The sequence below is a fragment of the Bacillus rossius genome, chromosome 8 (genome assembly GCF_032445375.1).
Source record: "Bacillus rossius redtenbacheri isolate Brsri chromosome 8, Brsri_v3, whole genome shotgun sequence".
Lineage (NCBI taxonomy): Eukaryota > Metazoa > Arthropoda > Insecta > Phasmatodea > Bacillidae > Bacillus > Bacillus rossius.
In genome coordinates, this window is record NC_086336.1 from 43,662,947 (window position 1) to 43,685,223 (window position 22,277).

Here is a 22,277-nt window from a genome sequence, read left to right on the forward strand (position 1 = left end):
TATGTATTGTAATGGATAATGTGTTCTGTTGTATTTCCAGTTAACATTAAAAGCTTGTTCACATGTGTTAATACCATTGCACACAATTGTCACACACTATATTTCTATGCTTTGTGTAAATTTAAAGGATAAAATTACATCATACACCCATTTCATAATCTATAGCCTGCCTTCCAAACTGGGTATGAAATGCAAGGCAACCAAATGATAAGACAAAGCCAACTGCAAAGCAGCCTTGCGGTAAGAGGACCATGCTCACAACCAATTTCAAGACTAGCAAATTATGCAGACAGACATTTTGCACAATTTATTGTTAGTTTATTCTTAATTTTCTTACTAAATAATTTCATTTCTGCAAATCAGTATGATGCATGGTTAGAATATTTGAAAATTGTTATTTTTTAGTCATATTATACAAAGCACATTTAAAAAAAAAAAACCTTTTGGCATACCCTACAGGCGTAGGTAGATTTTGAAGTACATATTTTTCTTCTGGAATTGTTTTGGAAACATATAACCTCATGGAACATTTTAAGAACTTAATGTACATAACAACCTGTATGTTTGCCAATATTCAAAAAATAAATGATTTAACATTTTCTCATATTCCATGCAGGGAAAACATTCAGAATATTTTGAACTTATGCATCCAGCATTTAATGTCTTAACGAATTTTATATTATGCCTACTAAGGTAGTTATGTAATTATTTTTGTCATTAAATACTGTTTTTCATCCCTTGAACTAATACACAGTTGTATAAAAAAATTTTGGATCAAGGTTTAAGGTAATATTAAGATTCTGATGAATTTAATACTAAGGAAATTATATTTATTTCATTTGCAACCTCTGTTTTTATAATAATTTTTTTCATCAAAAATTGTTTAAACCAAAATATTCAGCTAAAATGTAAGAGATTTACAATATATTTATTTAAAAAAAAAAGACTTTTCTTTTCTTCTTTTTCTACCTTTGTTCTTTCCACCCCTTGCAGTAATGGTTTGTATTATCATAAATTGTTTGAGACAAAAGTTTCAAATAAAAAATTATATTTACGCACAATCTGAACGGATTTGATAGCGTACTTACTAAGGAAGTTATAATTTTTTTTAAATTCTACCCATAATTTTTTAAAACCCTTTGTCGCCTTGGTTTGTCTAATCAAAAATTTTTAGACAAAAATTTTAGATAAAAATCATAATATTTACAAAATATCCTAATGAATTTGATGTTATGCCTACGAAGGGAGTTATGATTTTTTTTTGTCCTCCCACCCTTGTTTTTCATCCCCTTGCAGTTATGGTTGGTCATATCAAAAGATTTTGGTATTACTCCAAGTTATAATATTTTCAAATGGTTGTGATATTTTTATTATTATGGGAGTTAGTGATTTTTTGTTTCTTAAAAATACCTTCCCTATTTCTACCCCTTTGGTCGGATATTGCCCATTAACGAACTCGACCGATATTTTCCACTACTAGATTTTATGTATCAGTTTAGAAGTGATTTGTGAAAAATTTTAAGTTATCGTGTGTTCACAAAATTGTGATATGTATCTATATAAACTTTTGAGTTGACAATGGTTTTGGGGTCTATGGACCATGAAACGAAAAACTATACAAAAAGTTTCCGAATGTCACATCATAGTAACAGCTAAAATACGTAATATTTCTTTGAAATCTACGTACCTATAAGTCTGAAAAATATTCAATGCAAGTAAATGGTTTTAAGATGAACGTTTCTGCCTCGAAAGTGTACGAGTGCAGACTGACAGATTAAAACACTGCACTCTATGATGCACAATAATTGTCCTAAATTGTTAAGATTGTTTGTAAGAAACTGTGAACAGCATGGAAAGAGACTAATGTAAGATATGTAAACATCCTTTGAAACCAATTACACATTAAAGACACTTGTCAAAATGTTTTGCAAACATGATAGATTTTAGACATCATCCTTATATGACTTGGGTTCTTACAATGTATATTTAGCTACTGTTTAGAGTAGATTTTGTACTAAATTCAGTGGAAATTTTATTATTTTACCAAAGAGCCTCAGATATACTAATAGTATTTAAGAAATGAATTAACAGAAAAATATTGTTTACACTATAAATAGACCATTTTCCCCCCTTTTTTGACTGTAACACATCTTGAATTTTTAATTTATTTTATTAATCTTTTTAAGTATTTTTATAAAATTTGAACTATATACCACCCTTGCATTATTTGTGCCGCCAAAAATATTTTCAACATATATTAACTGTAGTATTCATGTAATAAGTCATGCAAGTGAAGATACAGTAATTACAAAGACTTGCGCTCCTTTTTACTCCCACGATGTTACACGATGTGAATATCTGTTGAAAATATTTATGACAGAACAACAAATGAAATGCAGGTATTGAGCTACAATTTTATAAAAAGCCTTTAAATAAAAGAAATGGTTAAAAATTAAAATAATTAACATGGTGTAAGAGACCAATTCTTAAGTTCAATTATTCTAACTGATATACTTTAGTAAGTGTTATGTATTTAGGTTAAGATATTTTGTATGACAAGGTTGGCATTATCTGGGTTAAGATAGTTGTGTTGTCTGGTTGGTATTATGTATGTGACAGTTGAACTGTAGCCATGTTTGTGAAAGGGAACGTACAATGTAAAGAGTTGTGTCTTTAATAAATAAAGACATGTGCAGAACATAATAATGGCGACGAGGTAAACCGGTACAGACGTGATGCCTGCAGTGTGTGTAAACGACGATTGTGCGGTTAAGGGATGATCGAAAACATGGCACTTTTTCAATCCTTTGGCGAATTCATTCCGGGACGAGACACGTGGCGAACATATTCAGAGCGTCTACAGTTTTATTTTGTGGCTAACCACAAACGAAGGATGAGGAGAAACGAGCAATTTTTTTTACAGTATGTGGCACCGAAGTGTACAATTTAGTGACTTCGTTAATAGCGCCGAAATCAACTCTGGAAGTAGCGATCGCCGACGTGCTTGCTCTGCTGACGAACCATTTTGAGCCGAAACCTAGTGAAATTGTCGAGACATTCAAGTTTCATAGAAGGGATCAAGGGGATGGCGAGTCGATCTCGCAGTATGTGGCACAGCTGCGGCGATTATCTGTACATTGTAATTTCCCAGATCTCGAGGGGATGTTACGAGATCGCCTCGTGTGTGGTGTGCGGGATAAGATGCTGCAGCATGCCCTCCTTGCCAAACCTAAATTAACTTTTAAGGATGCGATGGATATGGCAATTGCAGCAGGAATGACTGGGCGTAATGTGTCTGATATAAGGGGTAGTGTGGAAGAAGTCTCAGAAGCATTGCAAAAAGTGACGGTGAGTGGAACCAAGACGGTGCACCAGTTGGACAAAGGGCAAGGGGCAAGAAAAAAAGTTACCAGAGGAAAGGATTTGCTGGAGATGTAACGGTGAACACTCCCCAGAACAGTGTTGGCACTGCCGCACCATTTGTAACTTTTGTTCTAAGCAAGGTCATTTGGAACGGGCTTGCATTGCAAAAAAGAAGGGACTTAACGAAAACAAAGAAAGACAGGCAAGGTTGGCATGATCGTAGCGGCACAAGTAAACCTGGTCGAGAAGGTACAAGTAAAACTTACAAAATGTCTGATCAGGTGGAACTAGAAGAGTCGGAAGAATCACCAATTTATAGTCTGTATAGGACCACAGCTAATACGCAGCCAAAACCGCCAATGCTAATGGAGCTCAAGTTAAATGGTAAAATACATATGATGGAAATTGACTCAGGTGCAGGCCACACTATCATTAGTTGGGATACATTCAAGCAGTTATGGCCTGAGAACCCGCAGTTAAATGAGACTAAACTGGTGCTACAGACGTGGTCAAAAGAGAGGCTGAGAGTATTAGGGTCATTAGAAGCAGAGGTCAAGACTAGTAATACTGAAGCCAAACTGCCACTGCTGGTTGCTGAGGGACGAGGACCGAGTTTGCTAGGGAGAAACTGGTTTGAGCCACTAGGTATATATGTCCACGGTGTTCATGCAGTCACACAAGATGAGGTATGTAAAATGTTAAACCAACATCCACGAGTTTTTGATAATGCAGAGTTAGGCCACTATGTAGGGCCTCCAGTGACTATAGAGTTACAGCCAGATGTGAAGCCGATATTCAAGAAAAGTCGTGTGGTGGTCTTTGCATTGCGAGACAGAGTGGGTGAAAAAATTTACAGGTTAGTGGAAAGAGGGGTTTATGAACCTGTAACACATTCTGCATGGGCCACTCCCATTGTACCAATCCGTAAATCAGATGGATCAGTACGCATCTGTGGGGACTACAAATGTACTGTGAATAACGTTTGCAAAACTAGTGTTTATTCGCTTCCCACAATAAATGAAGCGTTTGCTAACCTAACGGGTTGGACTATATTTACAAAGTTAGACCTAGAGGACGCATATCTGCAGCTTTCAGTTGATGAGGCAACCTCTGAGGTGCTGACAGTAAATACAATGAAGGGGCTGTTTAAGGTGAAGCGACTACCATTCAGTGTTAGTAGTGGTCCAGCAATTTTTCAGCGACAAATGGAGATGATGTTGGCTGGGATAGATGGGGTAGTGGTATTATTAGATGATATTTTAGTTACTGGAAGAAATGCAGAGGAACACTGGCAGCGGGTACATGAGGTCTTGGGAAGGATAGATAGGGCAGGACTGCGGCTGAAAAAGTCAAAATGCAGGTTTGCTGTACAGTGTTGTGTTTTTGGGATACAGAATTGATGAGGCAGGTGTGCATCCAACACAGGAGAAGATCGAAGCGATCCACAAGGCTCCAGAACCGACATCCCGTAAAGAGCTTCAGTCATTTCTGGGTATTTTGAACTTTTACGAGAGGTCCCTGAAGGATAAAGCTTCTGTACTAGAACCCCTTCACCGCTTATTGGATCATGGGACCCTTTGGAAATGGACCCATGAACATAGTGAGGCGTTTGGCAAAGCGAAAGAACTGTTGCAGTCGGATGTGGTGCTGACACACTATGATCCACAAAAGCGTCTCATTCTCACCTGTGATGCTTCGGAATATGGAGTGGGCGCAGTCTTAGCCCACGTAATGGAAGATGGGTGTGAGGCACCTATTGCTTTTGGATCACGAACCTTGCATAAGCAGGAAAGAAACAACTTACAAATGGATAAAGAAGCACTAGCTATTATGTTTGGAGTCACGAAATTCCGCCAGTATGTGACAGGAAGACCATTTATTATTGTGAGCGACCATAAGCCCTTACTGCGGCTATTGGATCCCACTAAGCAAACACCAGACATACTGTCTCCCCGGCTGTTGCGTTGGAGTTTGTGGCTAGCCATGTACGACTACCAGCTAGTTCACAAGGCAGGGACCAAGATTGGCCATGCTGATGCATTGAGCCGATTACCTATGCAGTCAGATATTTAAAAAATTCCAGTAGTGGGTGATGTGTTGATGCTGGAAGAAATGTCAGACTTGCCAGTAAGAGCAGACAAAATAGCACAAGATACAGAAGAGGATCCGACACTAGCTCAAGTTAAACAAAACACTTGTATGGGTTGGCCAGAGGGAGATGTTGCAGAAGATCTTCGTCCATATGTTCGTCGTAAAGAACAATTGTCTGTCTACAAAGGTTGCATCTTGTGGGGGAACCGTGTGATTATTCCACCATCTTTAAGGTCACATTTGTTACAGGTACTGCAAGCAGCACATGATGGAGTTGTCAGGTCCAAGGCGTTAGCCCGCAGCTAATGTGGTGGCCTAAGATGGACACCGACATTGAAGCAATTGTTGGACAATGTGTGGAATGTCAGCAGCAACGAGCAAACCCCCCAAAAGTGAAAGACGTTTCTTGGATTGCAGAAACAAAACCGTGGCAAAGAATACACATAGATTTTTTTGGCCCATTTCAAGGGCAAGTGTTCCTGATAGTTGTTGCATATTCCAGGTGGCCAGAAGTCAGGAGGGTGCAGTCTATGACCTCTGCATCAGTCATCAGAGAACTTAGAGACATATTCAGCTCGCATGGCCTACCACATAGTATAGTGAGTGACAATGGAACAGCTTTTGTGTCTGCGGAAATGAGAACTTTTCTAACAAAGAATGGGATTCGACTAATACGAACAACACCTTTTCACCCATCTACAAACGGCCAGGCTGAAAGAATGGTACAAACTATTAAAGGGAAACTTAAGAAGCTTTCGAGTGGTGATTGGCAAACAAGATTGGCTCGTATGCTGTTTTCTTTGCGGACAACACCCTGTACAGTGACTAACAAGACGCCATCAATGCTGCTGATGGGTAGGTTATTGCGTACAACATTGGAACAGATACACCCAAAGGCTTGTGAGGATCGTCAAACTTTGAACATCCCTGAAACGGTGAGATGTTTTGATGTTGGAGATCCAGTACTGTACAGGAATCACAGTGGGGCTAAAAAAATGGCTGTTGGGAGTCATCAAGGCAAAGGAAGGGCCCTTGACATATGTAGTGTCAAATAGTAGTGGACAATCATCTAGGCGTCACACTGATCAGTTACTCCGAAGAGCATGGCCACAAGTTGCGGAGGGTTATTCAAAAGGGGGAGACGTCTAGCATCGCAGTCAATTCGGCTGGCCAGAGACAAGGGGATAATAGCAAGCAAGCAGTGCATAAGGATGTGGCAGTGGTACACTGGAAGCCTGGCTGTTCAGCTAAAGAGTCAAGACCAAGATCACCCCGAGAACAAGCACCACCTCCTGATGTTCAAGACTGGGAACCTTTCAGAGGTTTCGCAGAGTGTCCTTCAGCACTACCATCTCGAGCGCAGACACCATCTATAGGAGTAGAAGAATCCAAAGACATGTTGGCATCCAGGATGGGAAATGGCTGTCGTCGGCAACAAGACACTTAGAAGAGAGTAACACGAGTACCAAACAGACTAAATGATTTTGTAGTGTACTAAGATAAGGGGAAAGATATGTTATGTATTTAGGTTAAGATATTTTGTATGACAAGGTTGGCATTATCTGGGTTAAGATAGTTGTGTTGTCTGGTTGGTATTATGTATGTAACAGTTGAACTGTAGCCATGTTTGTGAAAGGGAACGTACAATGTTAAGAGTTGTGTCTTTAATAAATAAAGACATGTGCAGAACATAATAGTAAGCATCTTAATTTCTTTAAGTGTCAGGCCAGCTTACAGTCACGACTTGAGACAAAATAAAGTATTTTTCTGTTTTCTTGACCAGCAAAAATTTTTACACAACTCTGCAAGCCTTCCTCATTAAAGACTGTGTTTATCAAGCTCCCCCAACATGCAACACATGCCCGGCACATCAGAGCTGATGGTGTGTGAAACACGGTGACCACAGGGCAAAACATATCCGGGTAATTCAACCCTGAAAAATCACAGAAATTTTAAGTGTTGCAATGGACGTGGGCAAGACTTACTGACAGCAGCAAGTAGCAAAGATGTCTCCATCTCCAGCAAAACTGTGATTAGATGTTTCCAAAGTGCCTGTAACACATGCACCACCTGCATGTTAGTATGACATTACAGCACTTTCATCAAATGCTAAGACAAAACTTAAACAAAACCATTCTACAATAAGTTAATTCCTTAGCAAATGGGCTGCATGTAAAATCATGATCTATGCTAAGCAGACAAAATTTCTGGTGATATATATGTACCATAAAATGACCAAATCCCAAAAATCATATTTTTTTTTTTTAATAGCATTAATGTAACCATTACTTTACTTACATAACTGCTGGTTTTAGGTTTTGATTGCCAAACTGTCAAAAAAAACTTAAAATTCATTCAATCACACCTAATGTTATGTATTGTATGTATTTACCCAAGGCAATTTTTTTTAAATCCAGTGCAGGTATAGAGGATATGCAAATTAGACCATCTCTTGAGTACATACTAAATGTCAATAAAATACCTAATATTAGAAAACAATTAACATCTTGATTTAAAATGTAAATATCATATTTGAGAATGGAAATGATTTTAGGTTAAAGTGATTACCAACTTGATTCTCATTGATAGTAATATAAGGAAGGGCAAATATAATCAAAAAAATACGGTAATTTTTTTTGCAGTAGTGCAAAGTGCCATGTTTTTTATGTTAAAAATTTGATATTAATGAGAAAGGTATGTGGCCTTACAAAATTTACTTGGACGATTCGGACAAAAATACATCTCTTATGTGTTGCATATTTTATTTATTTGATCTTAAATTAAATTATACACAAATTTCTAAAATAGGTCACCATCTTATATCACACACTGTCTTGTCATGAGTGCTTGTGCCAATTACCGCACCCATAACATTATGTACCTATAACAACTGGTTCTTATCGTACCAGCAAATGTGCATTTCATTTTTTTAAGAAAAATTAATACTTAAAATAGTAAATATTAAAGCTGTATTACCTGACGAAAAATTTAGCATTTTGTCTGAATTTCCAGAACTATCTCGAACAATGCTATCTTCCCTAGGGGAAAGAAAGAAAAAAGAGAGAGAATTAGTACTGTGAGGAGTTGAAGAGTACAAAATTTTCATTTCATTTGAAATCCTAGAAATGTAACACCATAATCACTGCAATACTTTAACTGGAATAAAAGAAACTTACCAAACATAGCAAGCAGTGACTAAGATATGATTACATATATTATGTACATTACATCATACAATACAAAAATTATATGAAAGTTTAAAGAACTCTTATATCCTACTTGACTTACATGACAAATAGTTACATGAAATATAGTCTTAAGTGATGGTACTTAGGTCAATATTTGAAAATATACGTACACCAATCCCTCACTTAGAACGACTAAAAATGTTTGAAATCACGTATTCTGAAACATTGGTCTCCATTAATAGCAAGATTAATTTACTTAATGTGTTCCAAAATGTGTACGGAAATATTCTTTATAATATAAATGCAAATAATTACACTCAACGATAAATGTCACACAATTTATCTTTATAAGACTACCAGCGAATACTTTGTATGACAAATATGACACAGCGTAATGGGAGATAGTTATTGTTCGACTGGTTGACTTCCCCGCTCAGGCGTGACCTTCCATTCAAGTTGCGTACCTTTCCATTAACTTTCCAAACTTTTTTTTACTGGCAGTGAAATCGATATTACTGTCCAGATATTTACATTTAAATTTTTCAAAAATTAAAGTGTTCATTCATGTATCACCGCTTGGTTCATACCAATCCTATCAGGCCAGTAATTTTTCTTCAATGCACCATTCATTTAACAACCTTTTCCATATGAAACATCTGTTAATTTCTGTTCCGTATCTAACGTCAAATATATTCTCGCTAGTACAACCAACAGCATCAGACTTATATAAACGTTTGATAGAGTCCTTATTTCGTATGATTGTGCGCACAGTTCACTTGCTTCAAATTAAATTGCGACCAACATAAATGTGGCCTTCATGACGTTCTGCACGCCGTAATACTTCTAGTTTTGTCTCCAATACTTTTACACTATGCATTATGCTCTCACTTGGAAGCCGTGATTTCACTATGTCAGCCACGGCTTCACCTCGTAAGCCTGGTCAGACTCCACTGTCCAGTTCCCCTCCTTCCCGGCATTTGTACCGCTGACGTATGTAAACGTGCGTGTGTTCAAATTGCGCCCCACGGACTACCGCAAGAGGGCGCTTAGCGGCGGTGCGACGTCACCCAGAAACCAATAACAACAATTATTATTATATGTTATTATAAAAAGTAGCGGGTGTTTGATATTCTGAGTCTGTATAAATTATAAGAGTGTTTTCTCTCTTCTTTAAAACCCTTGGCGCGGGTTCACAGAGTAGAATAACGGTTTTGTTCCGGCGGGAAGCTGCCTGCTGCCCGCGCGCAGATCGCTGCTCGCCCCAGTTCCTCCTCATCATCGGCCGAGACCAGACGTGTGCGGAGTCACCAGAGACGTGTGGCCACGTGTCTCCAACCCCGTGGTATCTGTGTGTGTTAATCGGTGTGGCGCGCCCGATGCCTACAGCGGGCCGGATCTTAATAAATTAGCTCGAGTAATTAGAGGACTAATATCTCGCCTCACACGGGCCACGTAACGCCCTGACCGGGAGTCTCAGCCGGGTCCACGTGCCCACTCACGTGGTGGCGCCCACTACAAACAGCCTCGGGTAAACAGCTATGTCCTCAACTATGATTCCAAATACAGGTGCTTACGCAGCAGCAGACGAATGGACAGATGTATGTATGTGTTCGTGCGTGCGAGTTCCCTGCCACTGGCTAGACTGAAGTTAGTCACGGCCAGGTCTGTGGCCGGACAAAAACGGCACTGGACAGTGGCATACGCACGCACGTAAAAACATCTGGTCCTTTACACTACATAGCCATACTTAACTTGCCATAGCTGATGTTTGTACAACAGCCGATAGTGTAGTCAGATCTGCTCGCGCATCTCTTCTCCCCTAGCATGACTAACTGTATGCCACAGTACATCTGTTGTTTACCAAGTTGAAGCAAAAATTGTGGCGTCATGCCAGACTTTTTTTTTTTTGCCTGTGGTGATTTTGTGCTGATTTTTTTAGACGTGCTATTCAAGACTGGGACAGTAAAATTAACACTGTGCTAAATGAATTCGCGCAATCTGAAGTCATACTAAGTGAGGGATTGGTGTAGTTATATTCTATAAAGGAAACCATCACTGTGCTAGATTTTACAATGCACACTCGGACACAAAACGATTATCTTGATCATAGCGAAACAACTGATTAGGTACACCAAAGATCTGAGAGCACCAATAAAAAACACCCAACAGTACTGTGTACAAGCAGACACCTGTATAAGCATTACATTTTATGTTCTGTAGCAAGTTTTGTCACCAGATATGTGCCACTTGTTACCTGATATTTGTATGGGTTTTCAACTGTAAATGTATGCAGACAGGTGGTTGTAAGATATTAAGAGGCCATGTCAGTAAATGTTTATTTCCAATATTCTGCTCTAGAAGTTCTCTCTTTTAACTGTGAGACTTAGTGGCTTATTCTACCGAAGTAACTGTAGCAGCAGCGCGTGATAAAGCTATGAAAAATGTATCTGGTTCCTCGACAATCTGAGAGGATGACAATCTGACCGGCGGCTCACTAGGAAATTGCGGATGCAGGGATTCAGAATCAAAAAATCTCAGATTTACAACTGTAGTATGAGTCGTATCTAAAAACTTTAATACTTTAAACGTATCGGAATACAATTAATCTTCAAACATGTGGTAATTATTCTTTATCTGGATGTAATATTCCGTGAAAAATGTTAATTGACATTAAAAAGTATACGAAATTCATCATGTAACGTTTTAAAAGGATAATAACATAAATTCATATGCTTAGATATTGCATATGCATTACACACAATCTAAATACAATCTCACTTAAGTCAGACTACCTAATTTTTTACAATGCACCATTACACAGTTTAACAGAGGTAGGAGAACCTCTTATCGACGTTGTTTCAAAGAACTTAAATTTACAAATATTACTATTTATCTTATTACGATATGTATCTTTATGAATACGAATTTACAAAAAAAAAATTATTGGATTGATTACATTACACTTTAACATTACACAAGACTAAAACACTAACAAACTTAATTTTATATATTGCTGTAGCATATTATAAGACGAACTAACTCACAAGACTAACATTAACAGGGCTGCATTACAAATTTATTTTACAGAGGAGAAAATATCCTTTAAAGATATTTCATTACCTCATTGATTACATAATACTGCCATTGATGTGATCGTAGATATAAAGTATTGAAAAAATATATTCCATTATGTTTATGTAAATATTTAGAAAACATTATTGCTTATAGATGCTCATTATTTAAATAATAAAGAATATTTTACTTATATGTACTGAACAAACAAAATACTTATAAATTAATAAGAATACGCTTGGTTGAGTAACATCTTCAATTTGTATTGAATTCAATGTACATATCGAAAATCATGTACAATGAATGCAACTGATTGAATTCAATAAATATTCTATATTGTGAAACGACCATAATAGTGATGTCGATAATTATAGATGCTCACATGCATTTTGAGAGTCCGTATAAAGCCTATTACAATTCTATAAGTATACATTAAAATGCTTTTAAAATAGACATGTGTAATAATATAAAAACTTGTTTAAGTAAGATCATCAGAAAAAAAAATGAAAATCCTTCAACAATAAGTTGTGTTTTATAAGATTTTAACAAAACACATATACCATAAGAGAATATTAATCATGCCACATAATTCAACACAAAATACTCATTCCAGTAGGCGCTACGTAAAAATAACTTCTATTGTTATGCTGATAACTTTGCATTGTTTTATATATATCATTATTTCTAACTTTTAATATTCCCTACACATTAATTGAAATTAATTATCTACAGTCTTAGTAAATGTTGGTCTGTACCACATACAGTTCGTACAATATCTACGTGAAACACATACAGTTCATTATTAGTAATTTCAATTATATTTCCATGAACATAATGAAATTAGTATAGGGCCTAGGTTGTTCACTGTTAATTGAGTACTTCTGAAGTATTTTCATTGTGAGTTAACATACATACCAAATGCCATTCTTCCAGTAAAGTTACAAAGAAGACAACAAGATAATATAAGTATGTATGTAGTACCATAATTTAAACCCCTATTAAATTAATAATAACTCAATCTCTTTTCTGGACTATTAAGTAATAATTTTTTATTACTGTTATTTGTAACTTAAATAAAATGACAACTAACAAATTAGTAAAATATATAATTACGTGCGATATATGTGACATTTTTACTTGGACGGCAAACGAATATAATAAAATGTCTATGACAATGTTAACTTTACTCATTATTATGTAAAGAAACAAAATGGGCAGATAAGCATATTCTACGCTGACATTTAAAAATGCTCAATTCAAAACGAACATTTCTTCCCGATGACAAACAAAAAAGTTGTATGGTCACGAATAATACATTCGTATGGCGTCAAATCAGCGGAATATTCCCTTGGCATAAATGTGTGAAGTCTGTGGCACTTGTGGAGAAGTAAACCTTCGCTCGAACACAAAAACAAATGAACAGCTTTTTTTTTTGATGGGATGTGCAATCGGAGACCCCTGGGGTGGTTGAAGAGTGTCAGGTCGGTCACCAGACCAGATAGTAAAAGCTCAGGGGCTGAGGATAGAAAAGGCCTATCTCCAAATTATTAAGTATAAATGTTGTCATGTATTAGTTAAAGACACCCAGGTTTTTAAACCCATCATGATCATGAAGACACTGATCGGAAGGTAATGTGCAATACATTTCAATGGCCTTTTCAGTTTTTGCTAAATAATTATAAATATGTATAAGCAAAATTTCACTGAATCTGGACAAATCAAAATATTGATAATATTATTTTCATCACAGAAATAATATATGATATGATAACTAAATTTGAAAAAAGCGGTTTTGTTAAATGTATTATATACTTTCAGTAGGCAAAATTCACGGCCCCTACCCCTTATAGACTTTGAGAAAAACTGTCTTTTAAAATAACATTGATATAGATAGGAGCACAAATTTGTGACACGGCCTCTTAAAGGATCGCTCTAGTATTAAAAATTAATAAACCAGTTTGGTAACTAACGTCTGATCATTTTCCCTTGTGGCTAGGTAGTGGTAAAGCATTTTTATTGTAAGTTTTAAATAGTTTAGTCATTCCAAACTTAGGCAAGTAGATTTGTTTAATAATTTATACTGTAAAGCTTTTTTTAAAATTATGTAATAATTTTTGCATGTTAATATTTGAAGACTATGCCAAGTGGGACACTCGGGACACTAGGTCAGGTATTTAATTACTCAGTAGATGGTGCACTGTCGGTCAAGTGATTAAACAACCTAGAGTGAATCGCTCATCGGCGAGGTGTGCCAAGCGACGGTTGAAAAACTTGCAATTCAATCGGTCTCGCGCAGAGTTGTTGGTGAGCGCGTGTACGTGGGAAATGGTTCTGCGATGGGAATAATGCGGAGAGCCCGTCACGCTATACCAGGCTGGAATAGTATGGGTCATTAACTGAAGAAAATGAGCAGAGTTGAAAACTTGAACGTGCTTTACGTACATGAGCAATTCAAAATACTTGGCTCGTACTGTTTGTGATTGACGTTGCTACGAACTTTAAGTTAATCTGATCCAATCTTTCACTGGTATTGGTGTTGGATTCAAACAGGAAGGTAGCAGACATAGCGCATGCAAGTAAACTTGTTTTTATTTTACCAATTTGCGTAGGACTGTGGACTGTTACATCGTTACATATTGGTAGTTTAAAATTTGTGCGTTCAACAGCAACGTGAGCCTGCAGGGAAGTAAGCAGGGCAAGCAAGTTAAAATTGAATTTTTTCATTTTACATCATTTAGGAAGAGGCCTATTTAGACATTCTACATTTGCTAATTTGGAATCTTTTAAATTTATGTAGTTCATGAATCTTTATGTTTTGGCACAGAACATGAAATTTTACTGAGTATTTGGCATGTTTTGGAACTGTATAAAAGGTAGGTTGTGACGTCGTCCCAAGTGCTCCCTTCGCTCGCACAGGTCGTTATGTCCCCTCATCACCTCACCAGGGTGGGGGGAGTAGTTCGCGGCTTGAGGAGTCCTGCTGCGCTTGGGACGTTTTTGCGGGAAGCGGGCTCCGGGTGACGCGCAGCGATGCGGAACGCGGCAGTCGAGCTTCAGACCTGGACCAGGCAAGTCGTGTGTCGGGCCTCGTAAGTGAACAGTTCCGCCGGGAACTGAGCAGCTCCGCCCGCACCGGGCCACCACCTCTACCGATCCAGCTCCCTGCCAGCCACGTTGCGACGTCACGACCCCGAGGATCTCCGCTCTACCTTTGAACTGGCCCACAGGGTCTAAACTTAGCCTAGTTGGCGCCCTCAGCGACGGCAACATCGTAGCAGGGACTGGTAGGGCGACAAATGGCGCCCAGCTAGTGTGGCTACCAAATTTTTGGCAAATCAGATAAAAATTATGCTTGCTAGAGAAGTACAGCGCAAACCAGTGAAAAACGCGGGCGAAAACGGCGTAACTCGCAGGGTAGGGACAAAGGACTTCAGGCGCGCAGCACTAGACAGACAGGCACCGGGTAACGGGACCGGCCGAAGAAATAAGGTCACAGCACCCCCCACCCCAGCAGCACGCAGCCTCTAGGACACCACCCCTCCAACCGCGCGCGAGAACGCCCGAGGATCACCGAGGCAACACATTTCACCACCGACCACGACCGCGCAAACATCCGCAGGGCAAGGACGTGCGGACAAGACAGCTCAGACGATAGCGAAGGGAGCGCCCTCCCGGATCTGTCCGCGCCCGCCACCGACGCCGCGACTCGTCGTCCGGGTCTGACAGCCGCGAACCACGCCATGTACGCGGGAGCTGACGTAACCATCGCCATGGAGGAGCCCTGCGACCGCTGCGGAAAACCATACACCAACAACAGCTGTGCTGGCGAGTACCCTCATATGTGCTGCACATGTCAGTTTCCGCACTTCAGGGCAATCTCCGAGCACCGACAGGCCCTCTGTGCGCCGCGAACAGGTGTCCGGGCCGCCATGACAAAGTAGCACATTGTCAACAGTGTGGGACTATCAGGCACCGCGCATGCGCGGACGCACTCGAGTTTGTAAACTTCCGCGACGTACTTTACCTATGTGTCGAGTGCGAAGGACGCGCACGTAGGCGACAGAGTGGCTCCCTGGCCTTAGTGCACCACCCCCCTAGCGGACCTGTCACTCTCCCAGAATTCACGGGCCACGCCCACGACGACCCGCGTTTATTTCTAAGTGCCTGCGAAGAGAAACTAACCCGGCACAACACAGCGCCCGAAAACTGGACGGAGCGGGTCAGCGGACAGCTGCGAGGGGAAGCGCACACTTGGTGGTCTCAGGCGGGGGGATACGATGTGGGCTGGGAAGACTTCTCACGCCGGTTGGAGGCTCGGTTCAACGACGCGCGCACCCAGAATAAATGCCGCAGTGAACTGTTCAGCCACGCGCAAGAGAGTGGGGAGAGCGTGGAAGCGTTTGATTATGGCAAACTCCGGCTTTGCCGCCGCCTTTCACTCGGGGGCCGCGCCGACGACGAGCTCCCTTTCATCGTAGAGTTGGTGTCTCCCGAACTACGCCCATTCTTGCGCGGGGTAGTTGCGCACGGACTTGAAAACTTCCTCGCCCGAGTCAGAGACATAGAATACGATCTGATGGCGCACCGACGTACCAAAAACATCGCGACGCCGCACCCAAATCCGCAAACTCAGGAGGCGGTGCAACCAGAGGACGCGCAAGCAGTCGTTCCGTACTTAGAACAGCCGCCTCCGAGAGATAACTACCGGCCTTACACTCCGCCCCGGGGGAGGGGGGAGCATCACAAATCAGCCCGCCCAGCCGGGCCACGCAACAAATGTGCCGCGAGGAGCGCCGCAGAGGACCACAGGGTGCCTAAGACAGTCGCCCGCCGCGCTGTCGCTACTGCCCCACGGCGGAAAACCACTGGCACAATGTGTGTCCGACACGCGAGGCCATCTGGATGGCGCGAGGGGGGGGAGGCCGCACCTCTGGGAAACTCCGTCTAGGGAGCAGTGACATCGCTGGCCACCGCCCCCCTACCCTTCGTCCAGCCCCGCACACGCGTGCGCCACCACGGCCACCTGGTCACGGTGTTGCCCCACCCAAGCGCACCACGTTCCAGGACATCGGGGAGCAACACCTCCCTCCAAGAAGCGATGCCGCTCATCGGGCGTCGGCGTCGGCGTCGGCGTCACCCCCGCCCGCGTCTGCAGCAATCGTCCAGCCGCCGTCTCATCCCCCTAGCACTAGTCGGGTCGGCCCGCCTCATCCTTTCAGGGTCCGCCCCAGGTCGCCGGCGAGCGACACCGGCCACCAGCGCCGCCCCCGCCCGCAGCTGCAGGGCCCGACGAGGCAGCGCCCTGTCCATCAGGAACCACTGGGGATGGCCCGCCTCATCCGTTTGCGGCCCGCCCCAGGTCGCCGGCGAGTGACGCCGCCCACCAGGCATCGGTGCCGCCCCCGCCCGCAGCTGCAGGGCCCGACGAGGCACCGCCCTGTCCATCAGGAACCACTGGGGATGGCCCGCCTCATCCGTTTGCGGCCGCCCCAGGTCGCCGGCGAGTGACGCCACCCACCAGGTATCGGTGCCGCCCCCGCCCGCAGCTGCAGGGCCCGACGAGGCACCGCCCTGTCCATCAGGGACCACTGGGGATGGCTCGTCTCATCCGTTTGCGGCCCGCCCCAGGTCGCCGGCGAGTGACGCCGCCCACCAGGCATCGGCGCCGCCCCCGCCCGCAGCTGCAGGGCCCGACGAGGCACCGTCCTGTCCATCAGGGACCACTGGGGATGGCTCGTCTCATCCGTTTGCGGCCCGCCCCAGGTCGCCGGCGAGCGACGCCGCCCACCAGGCATCGGCGCCGCCCCCGTCCGCAGCTGCAGGGCCGAGTCGGTCCAAAACCCGCCTGGGCCGAATGGGGCCAGAGGCCGCGGAGCTGATCCAGATCCCAGTGGAGCTGAATGGGCAGTCCATAGCCGCGCTAGTGGACACCGCAGCCACACACAGTTATGTCGCGGCCCACCTCATTCCTGAGGGGGACTTGGTGCTGGAGGTCAACACCATCCAGCTGGCCACTACTGGGACTAGCACGGTAACGTCTGGGCGTGCCCAGGTAAGGATTGGCATTAGAGACATTGTGAGCTGCACCAGTGCCCTGGTTGTGCGGGACCTTCGCGATAACCTCATCCTGGGGCTACCCTGGCTGGTGCAAGAGGACGCCACTGTTGAGGTCCGCGCAGGGAGCATTCATGTGGGGACCAGGGGCCGCCGAACTGTATATGGGATGAGACACACCCCACCCCCTTTCCGGGCCGAACCTCCCCGCCTAGCTGATCTCCGCCACAATGTTCCCCCTGAGTACCACAGATTGTTAGAGACAGTACTGGAGCAGCAGCCCCAGGTGTTCTCCGCAGCAGACAAACTACGCCGAACCAATGTCACAGAGCATTGCATCCCCACCATCCCTCACATCCCGCCGTACGAGAAACCATTCGGGTTTGGGCCCCGCGAACTACTTGCCATCAGGGAGCAAATCGCAGAGATGTTGTGCGATGGCGTCATAGAGCCTAGCGAATCCCCATACAACTGTAGGATCGTAATGGCAGACAAAAAAGACGGCTCACTTAGATTCTGTGTTAATTTTAAGCCAATCAATAACCTCACCATCCCCGCACCACCACCCCTCATCAACATCTCAGAGGCCCTCACGGGGTTAGGAGATGCCTGCATCTTTTCGACACTTGACCTGAAGTCGGGGTACTGGCAAGTCCCAGTAAGCCCCAAGGATCACCCCAAGACCGCGTTCACGGCACCCGATGGGCGGCGCTTTCAGTTCTGCGCGATGCCGTTCGGGCTGCAGGACGCCCCCGCGACATTCCAGACCATGATGGTCCGCGTCCTGGACGGGTACATTGGCGATTTTGCAGCCGCGTACCTGGATGACGTGATCATCTGGTCTCGGACGTGGGAGGACCATGCCCACCATCTCTCGCTGGTCCTTGAACGACTCACCACACACGGACTCACATGCGCACCACACAAGTGTTACATCGGCGCCCGTGAGCTAGAGTTCTTGGGGCACATCGTCAGCGCCGAGGGCTGCCGCCCCATCCCCGAACAGCTAAGCCTCATTGACAGGAAACAGGCGCCCCGCACCAGGAAGCAGCTCCAGAAGCTAATGGGGCTGTTAAACTGGTAACGTTCATTCATTCCCAATTTTGCCACAATCACCGCACCCATGACGGACCTTCTCTCCCCGAAAACAAAGTTCCATTGGACGGAAGCCGCGGACCAATCACTCATCCTAGTGAAGCAACAGTTCCGCGAGTGCCAGAACCTGTCACGTCTGGCCCCAGACAAGCCCATCTTTGTCCAGACGGATGCCAGCCAGGACAGTACGGGCGCGGTTCTCTACCAGGTGGGTGATGATGGGGAGCGGCGGGTAGCAGAGTATGCAAGTGCCAAGTTCGGCCCCGCAGAACGACGCTATCACGTGAACGAGCAGGAGTGTCTCGCGGTGGTGTGGGCCCTCAAACGCTACCGGCACCACCTTGAGGGGAGACCATTCACCCTGCGCACGGATAGTCAGTGTCTGCGGTGGCTGGACTCCGCCCAGGGACGAAAATCGAAGTTCACCCGCTGGGCACTCATGCTCCAGGGCTTCACATTCCATGTCGAACACATCCCTGGGCGAGAGAACCAGCTGGCAGATGAGCTGTCCCGTCACCCAGACCCCGATACCATCTTCCAAGACACTCAAGGGTGGGATGACCTGATGCCACCGTCCCACCAGCCAGCTACCGGCCTAGCAGCATCACCTCCAGCGGCACTCTACGTCATCGGACGAGCGGATCCCACAGTCCAAGCAGAGGCATCGCCTACCCTGGCCACTCTGGTAGATCACGTGAAACTGGCCCAGCAGGATGACCCAGACACGCAGCGCAACCTGGCAGCATGCGGTGAACGCGCCCTCCCACACCAGCGCAACCTGGACGGGGTCCTGCAGAGCAGGGTGCCATGGACACCTGGCAGACCCATGTACCCCCCACTGCACGACAGCTGGTGCTGCAGTATTTCCACAACCATGACCTAGCAGGCCACCCGGGAGCAGATCAGACCCAACGGGAGATCAGGAAGCTGTTCCATTAGCCGGGCATAGCACGGGATGTCCGGGAATACGTGCGCAACTGCCAGCAGCGCAAGGCCCGCCGGGCCGATGGGATTGAGCAACAGCGCCCCAGGCGGCCGGAGGAACCATTCCACACAGTAGCCCTCGATGTCATGTGCCCCTACCCTCGCACGTCGCGGGGCAAGCGGTTCCTCGTCGTGGTCACGGATGTGTTCACACGTTGGTCGGAGGCGTTTGCCGTATCCAACGTACGAGCAGGGACAGTAGCAGCCCTACTGGACAATGAGGTCTTCTCCCATTATGGGTATCCGAGAGTGTTACTAACGGACAATGGGACACAGTTCGCAGGACGGCGGTGGAAGGCCGACTGCTGCAGGTGGGACGTAGAGCACCACACTACCCATACTTACCACCCCAGGGCGAATCCGACGGAACGTCGCAACTAGGACATAAAAATCCAGTTGCGCCTCCGTCTGGGGGAAGACCATTCCAAATGGGACCTCCACCTGCCGAAGCTGCTTTATTGCCTGCGGCGGCGGACCAATGTGGTCACGGGCCACACCCCTGCGGAACTGCTTCATGGGCAGAATCTCGCCCTACCAGGGGAGCTCCGGGTCGCAGAAGCAGCAGGAGTTGTCACCCGTCCCCCTGTCACTGACTTCAGAGAAGAGGCACGGCAACACCTGGCTCGATTCCTAGCCACGCGCACTCCACAATCACCAAATCCACCGACGCCATTGGAGCCCGGGCAAATGGTGTATACCCGGTGTCACCATCTGTCGTCTAGCAGCAAGAGCTACTGCACAGGTCTGAGCCCCAAATGGGCCGCCCCCCGGGAGGTACTGCGACGTCTAGGGCCCACTTCTTACTTGATCCGACTCCCGAACGGTAGGTCGACAAAGATCCACCGGGATTATTTGCGTCTCATCCCATCCACAGGCGCCCCAACTGTCCCAGTGGGGGACAGGAACAGTGGAAATGACCAGCATACATCCACTGCTCACCCCACGTCCCCAGCTGCTCAACACCCAAGCACTTCTTGTCCCACATCCCCACCAGACCAACACCCAACAACCATTCGTCCCACATCACCATTATATCAACACTTAACCACCCCTTGTCCCATGTCTCCACCAGCTCAACACCTAACCACCACTTGTACCAATTCCCCATCAGACCAACACCCATCTACTGCTCATCCCATGTCCCGTTCGAGCGGCGCAACTTTGTGCGAGCTCGAGAGCCTGATGGATCGGCTGGACCCAGAGGGATTGTCCGTAGAACTTTACGATGGGGACGACCCAACCCTGCTCAACCCCGTGTCGAATCCGCAGATCACATTCCCTGATGAAATAGACGATGACTCCCGATCCAGTTAGCCAGGATGGCCCGGCTGGGATCAACCACGCCGGCCATTGGACGCGAGCCATGGCAGTTCAATGTCCACGATGAACATGGAGGAGCCAGAGCAATCCGAAGCCGGACCATCTCAGGAAGGGCGTCCATGCAACACACGGCGAGTCTTGGTGGAACAGGGCTGCGAGAACAGCCCCAGGGTAACGGCAGTTACACCCAGCGGCCTAACGGGAGACAGGAATGAAGTCGAACCGCAATGGGAGAGTCAAGAAGAGTCCAGCACCCCGGGGGAAGCCCGACACGAGGGACTGAGGCGCTCTACCCGAGCCCGGGTAGCCCCACGATACCTGGTGGACTACGAGTGGGAAAACCCACATGAGGAGACCAACCGAGCGCCACACCCCGATGCACCCCGCCTTCATGTAAAGACCCTCCTCCCTTGGACGCCCAGTCCATTCTCCCCATCATTGCCAGCCAAACCCCAAGCACAGAACCTTCCAGATACATTCCGAACATAGGTGGGGAACAGGCCCCGAGGCAATGCGTGTGACATGGGGCTTCGAGGGGCATAACGGCCTCAGTGAAGGGGGGGCATTTAACGTCGTCCCAAGTGCTCCCTTCGCTCGCACAGGTCATTATGTCCCCTCATCACCTCACCAGGGTGGGGGGAGTAATTCGCGGCTTGAGGAGTTCTGCTGCGCTTGGGACGTTTTTGCGGGAAGCGGGCTCCGGGTGACGCGCAGCGATGCGGAACGCGGCAGTCGAGCTTCAGACCTGGACCAGGCAAGTCGTGTGTCGGGCCTCATAAGTGAACAGTTCCGCCGGGAACTGAGCAGCTCCGCCCGCACCGGGCCACCACCTCTACCGATCCAGCTCCCTGCCAGCCACGTGGCAACGTCACGACCCCGAGGATCTTCGCTCTACCTGTGAACTGGCCCACAGGGTCTAAACTTAGGCTAGTTGGCGCCCTCAGCGACTGCAACATCGTAGCAGGGACCGGTAGGGCGACAGTTGCAATAAACTGATATTTTGAGTTTTGAGATTTATAGAAGAGACTGTATCTTTGGTTAGGGAATTAACAATATTTTCAATTATAGGTTTTATAATATTTTGATATTTTTATTATATTTTTATTACCT

General features: G+C 45.2%; 1 protein-coding gene across 3 annotated transcripts in view; it reads right to left on the reverse strand.

Moving 5' to 3' along the window:
* Nucleotides 1-22,277, reverse strand: part of LOC134534808 (uncharacterized) — a 64,775-nt gene that overhangs the window by 36,992 nt on the left and 5,506 nt on the right. For all 3 annotated transcript variants that reach the window (XM_063373403.1, XM_063373402.1, XM_063373404.1), the window contains exons 4-5: nucleotides 8,431-8,492; nucleotides 7,440-7,506 (exon numbers count right to left, since the gene is read on the reverse strand). In XM_063373403.1, coding sequence (XP_063229473.1) covers nucleotides 7,440-7,506; nucleotides 8,431-8,492 — 129 coding nt within the window. The remainder of the gene's footprint in view (nucleotides 1-7,439; nucleotides 7,507-8,430; nucleotides 8,493-22,277) is intronic.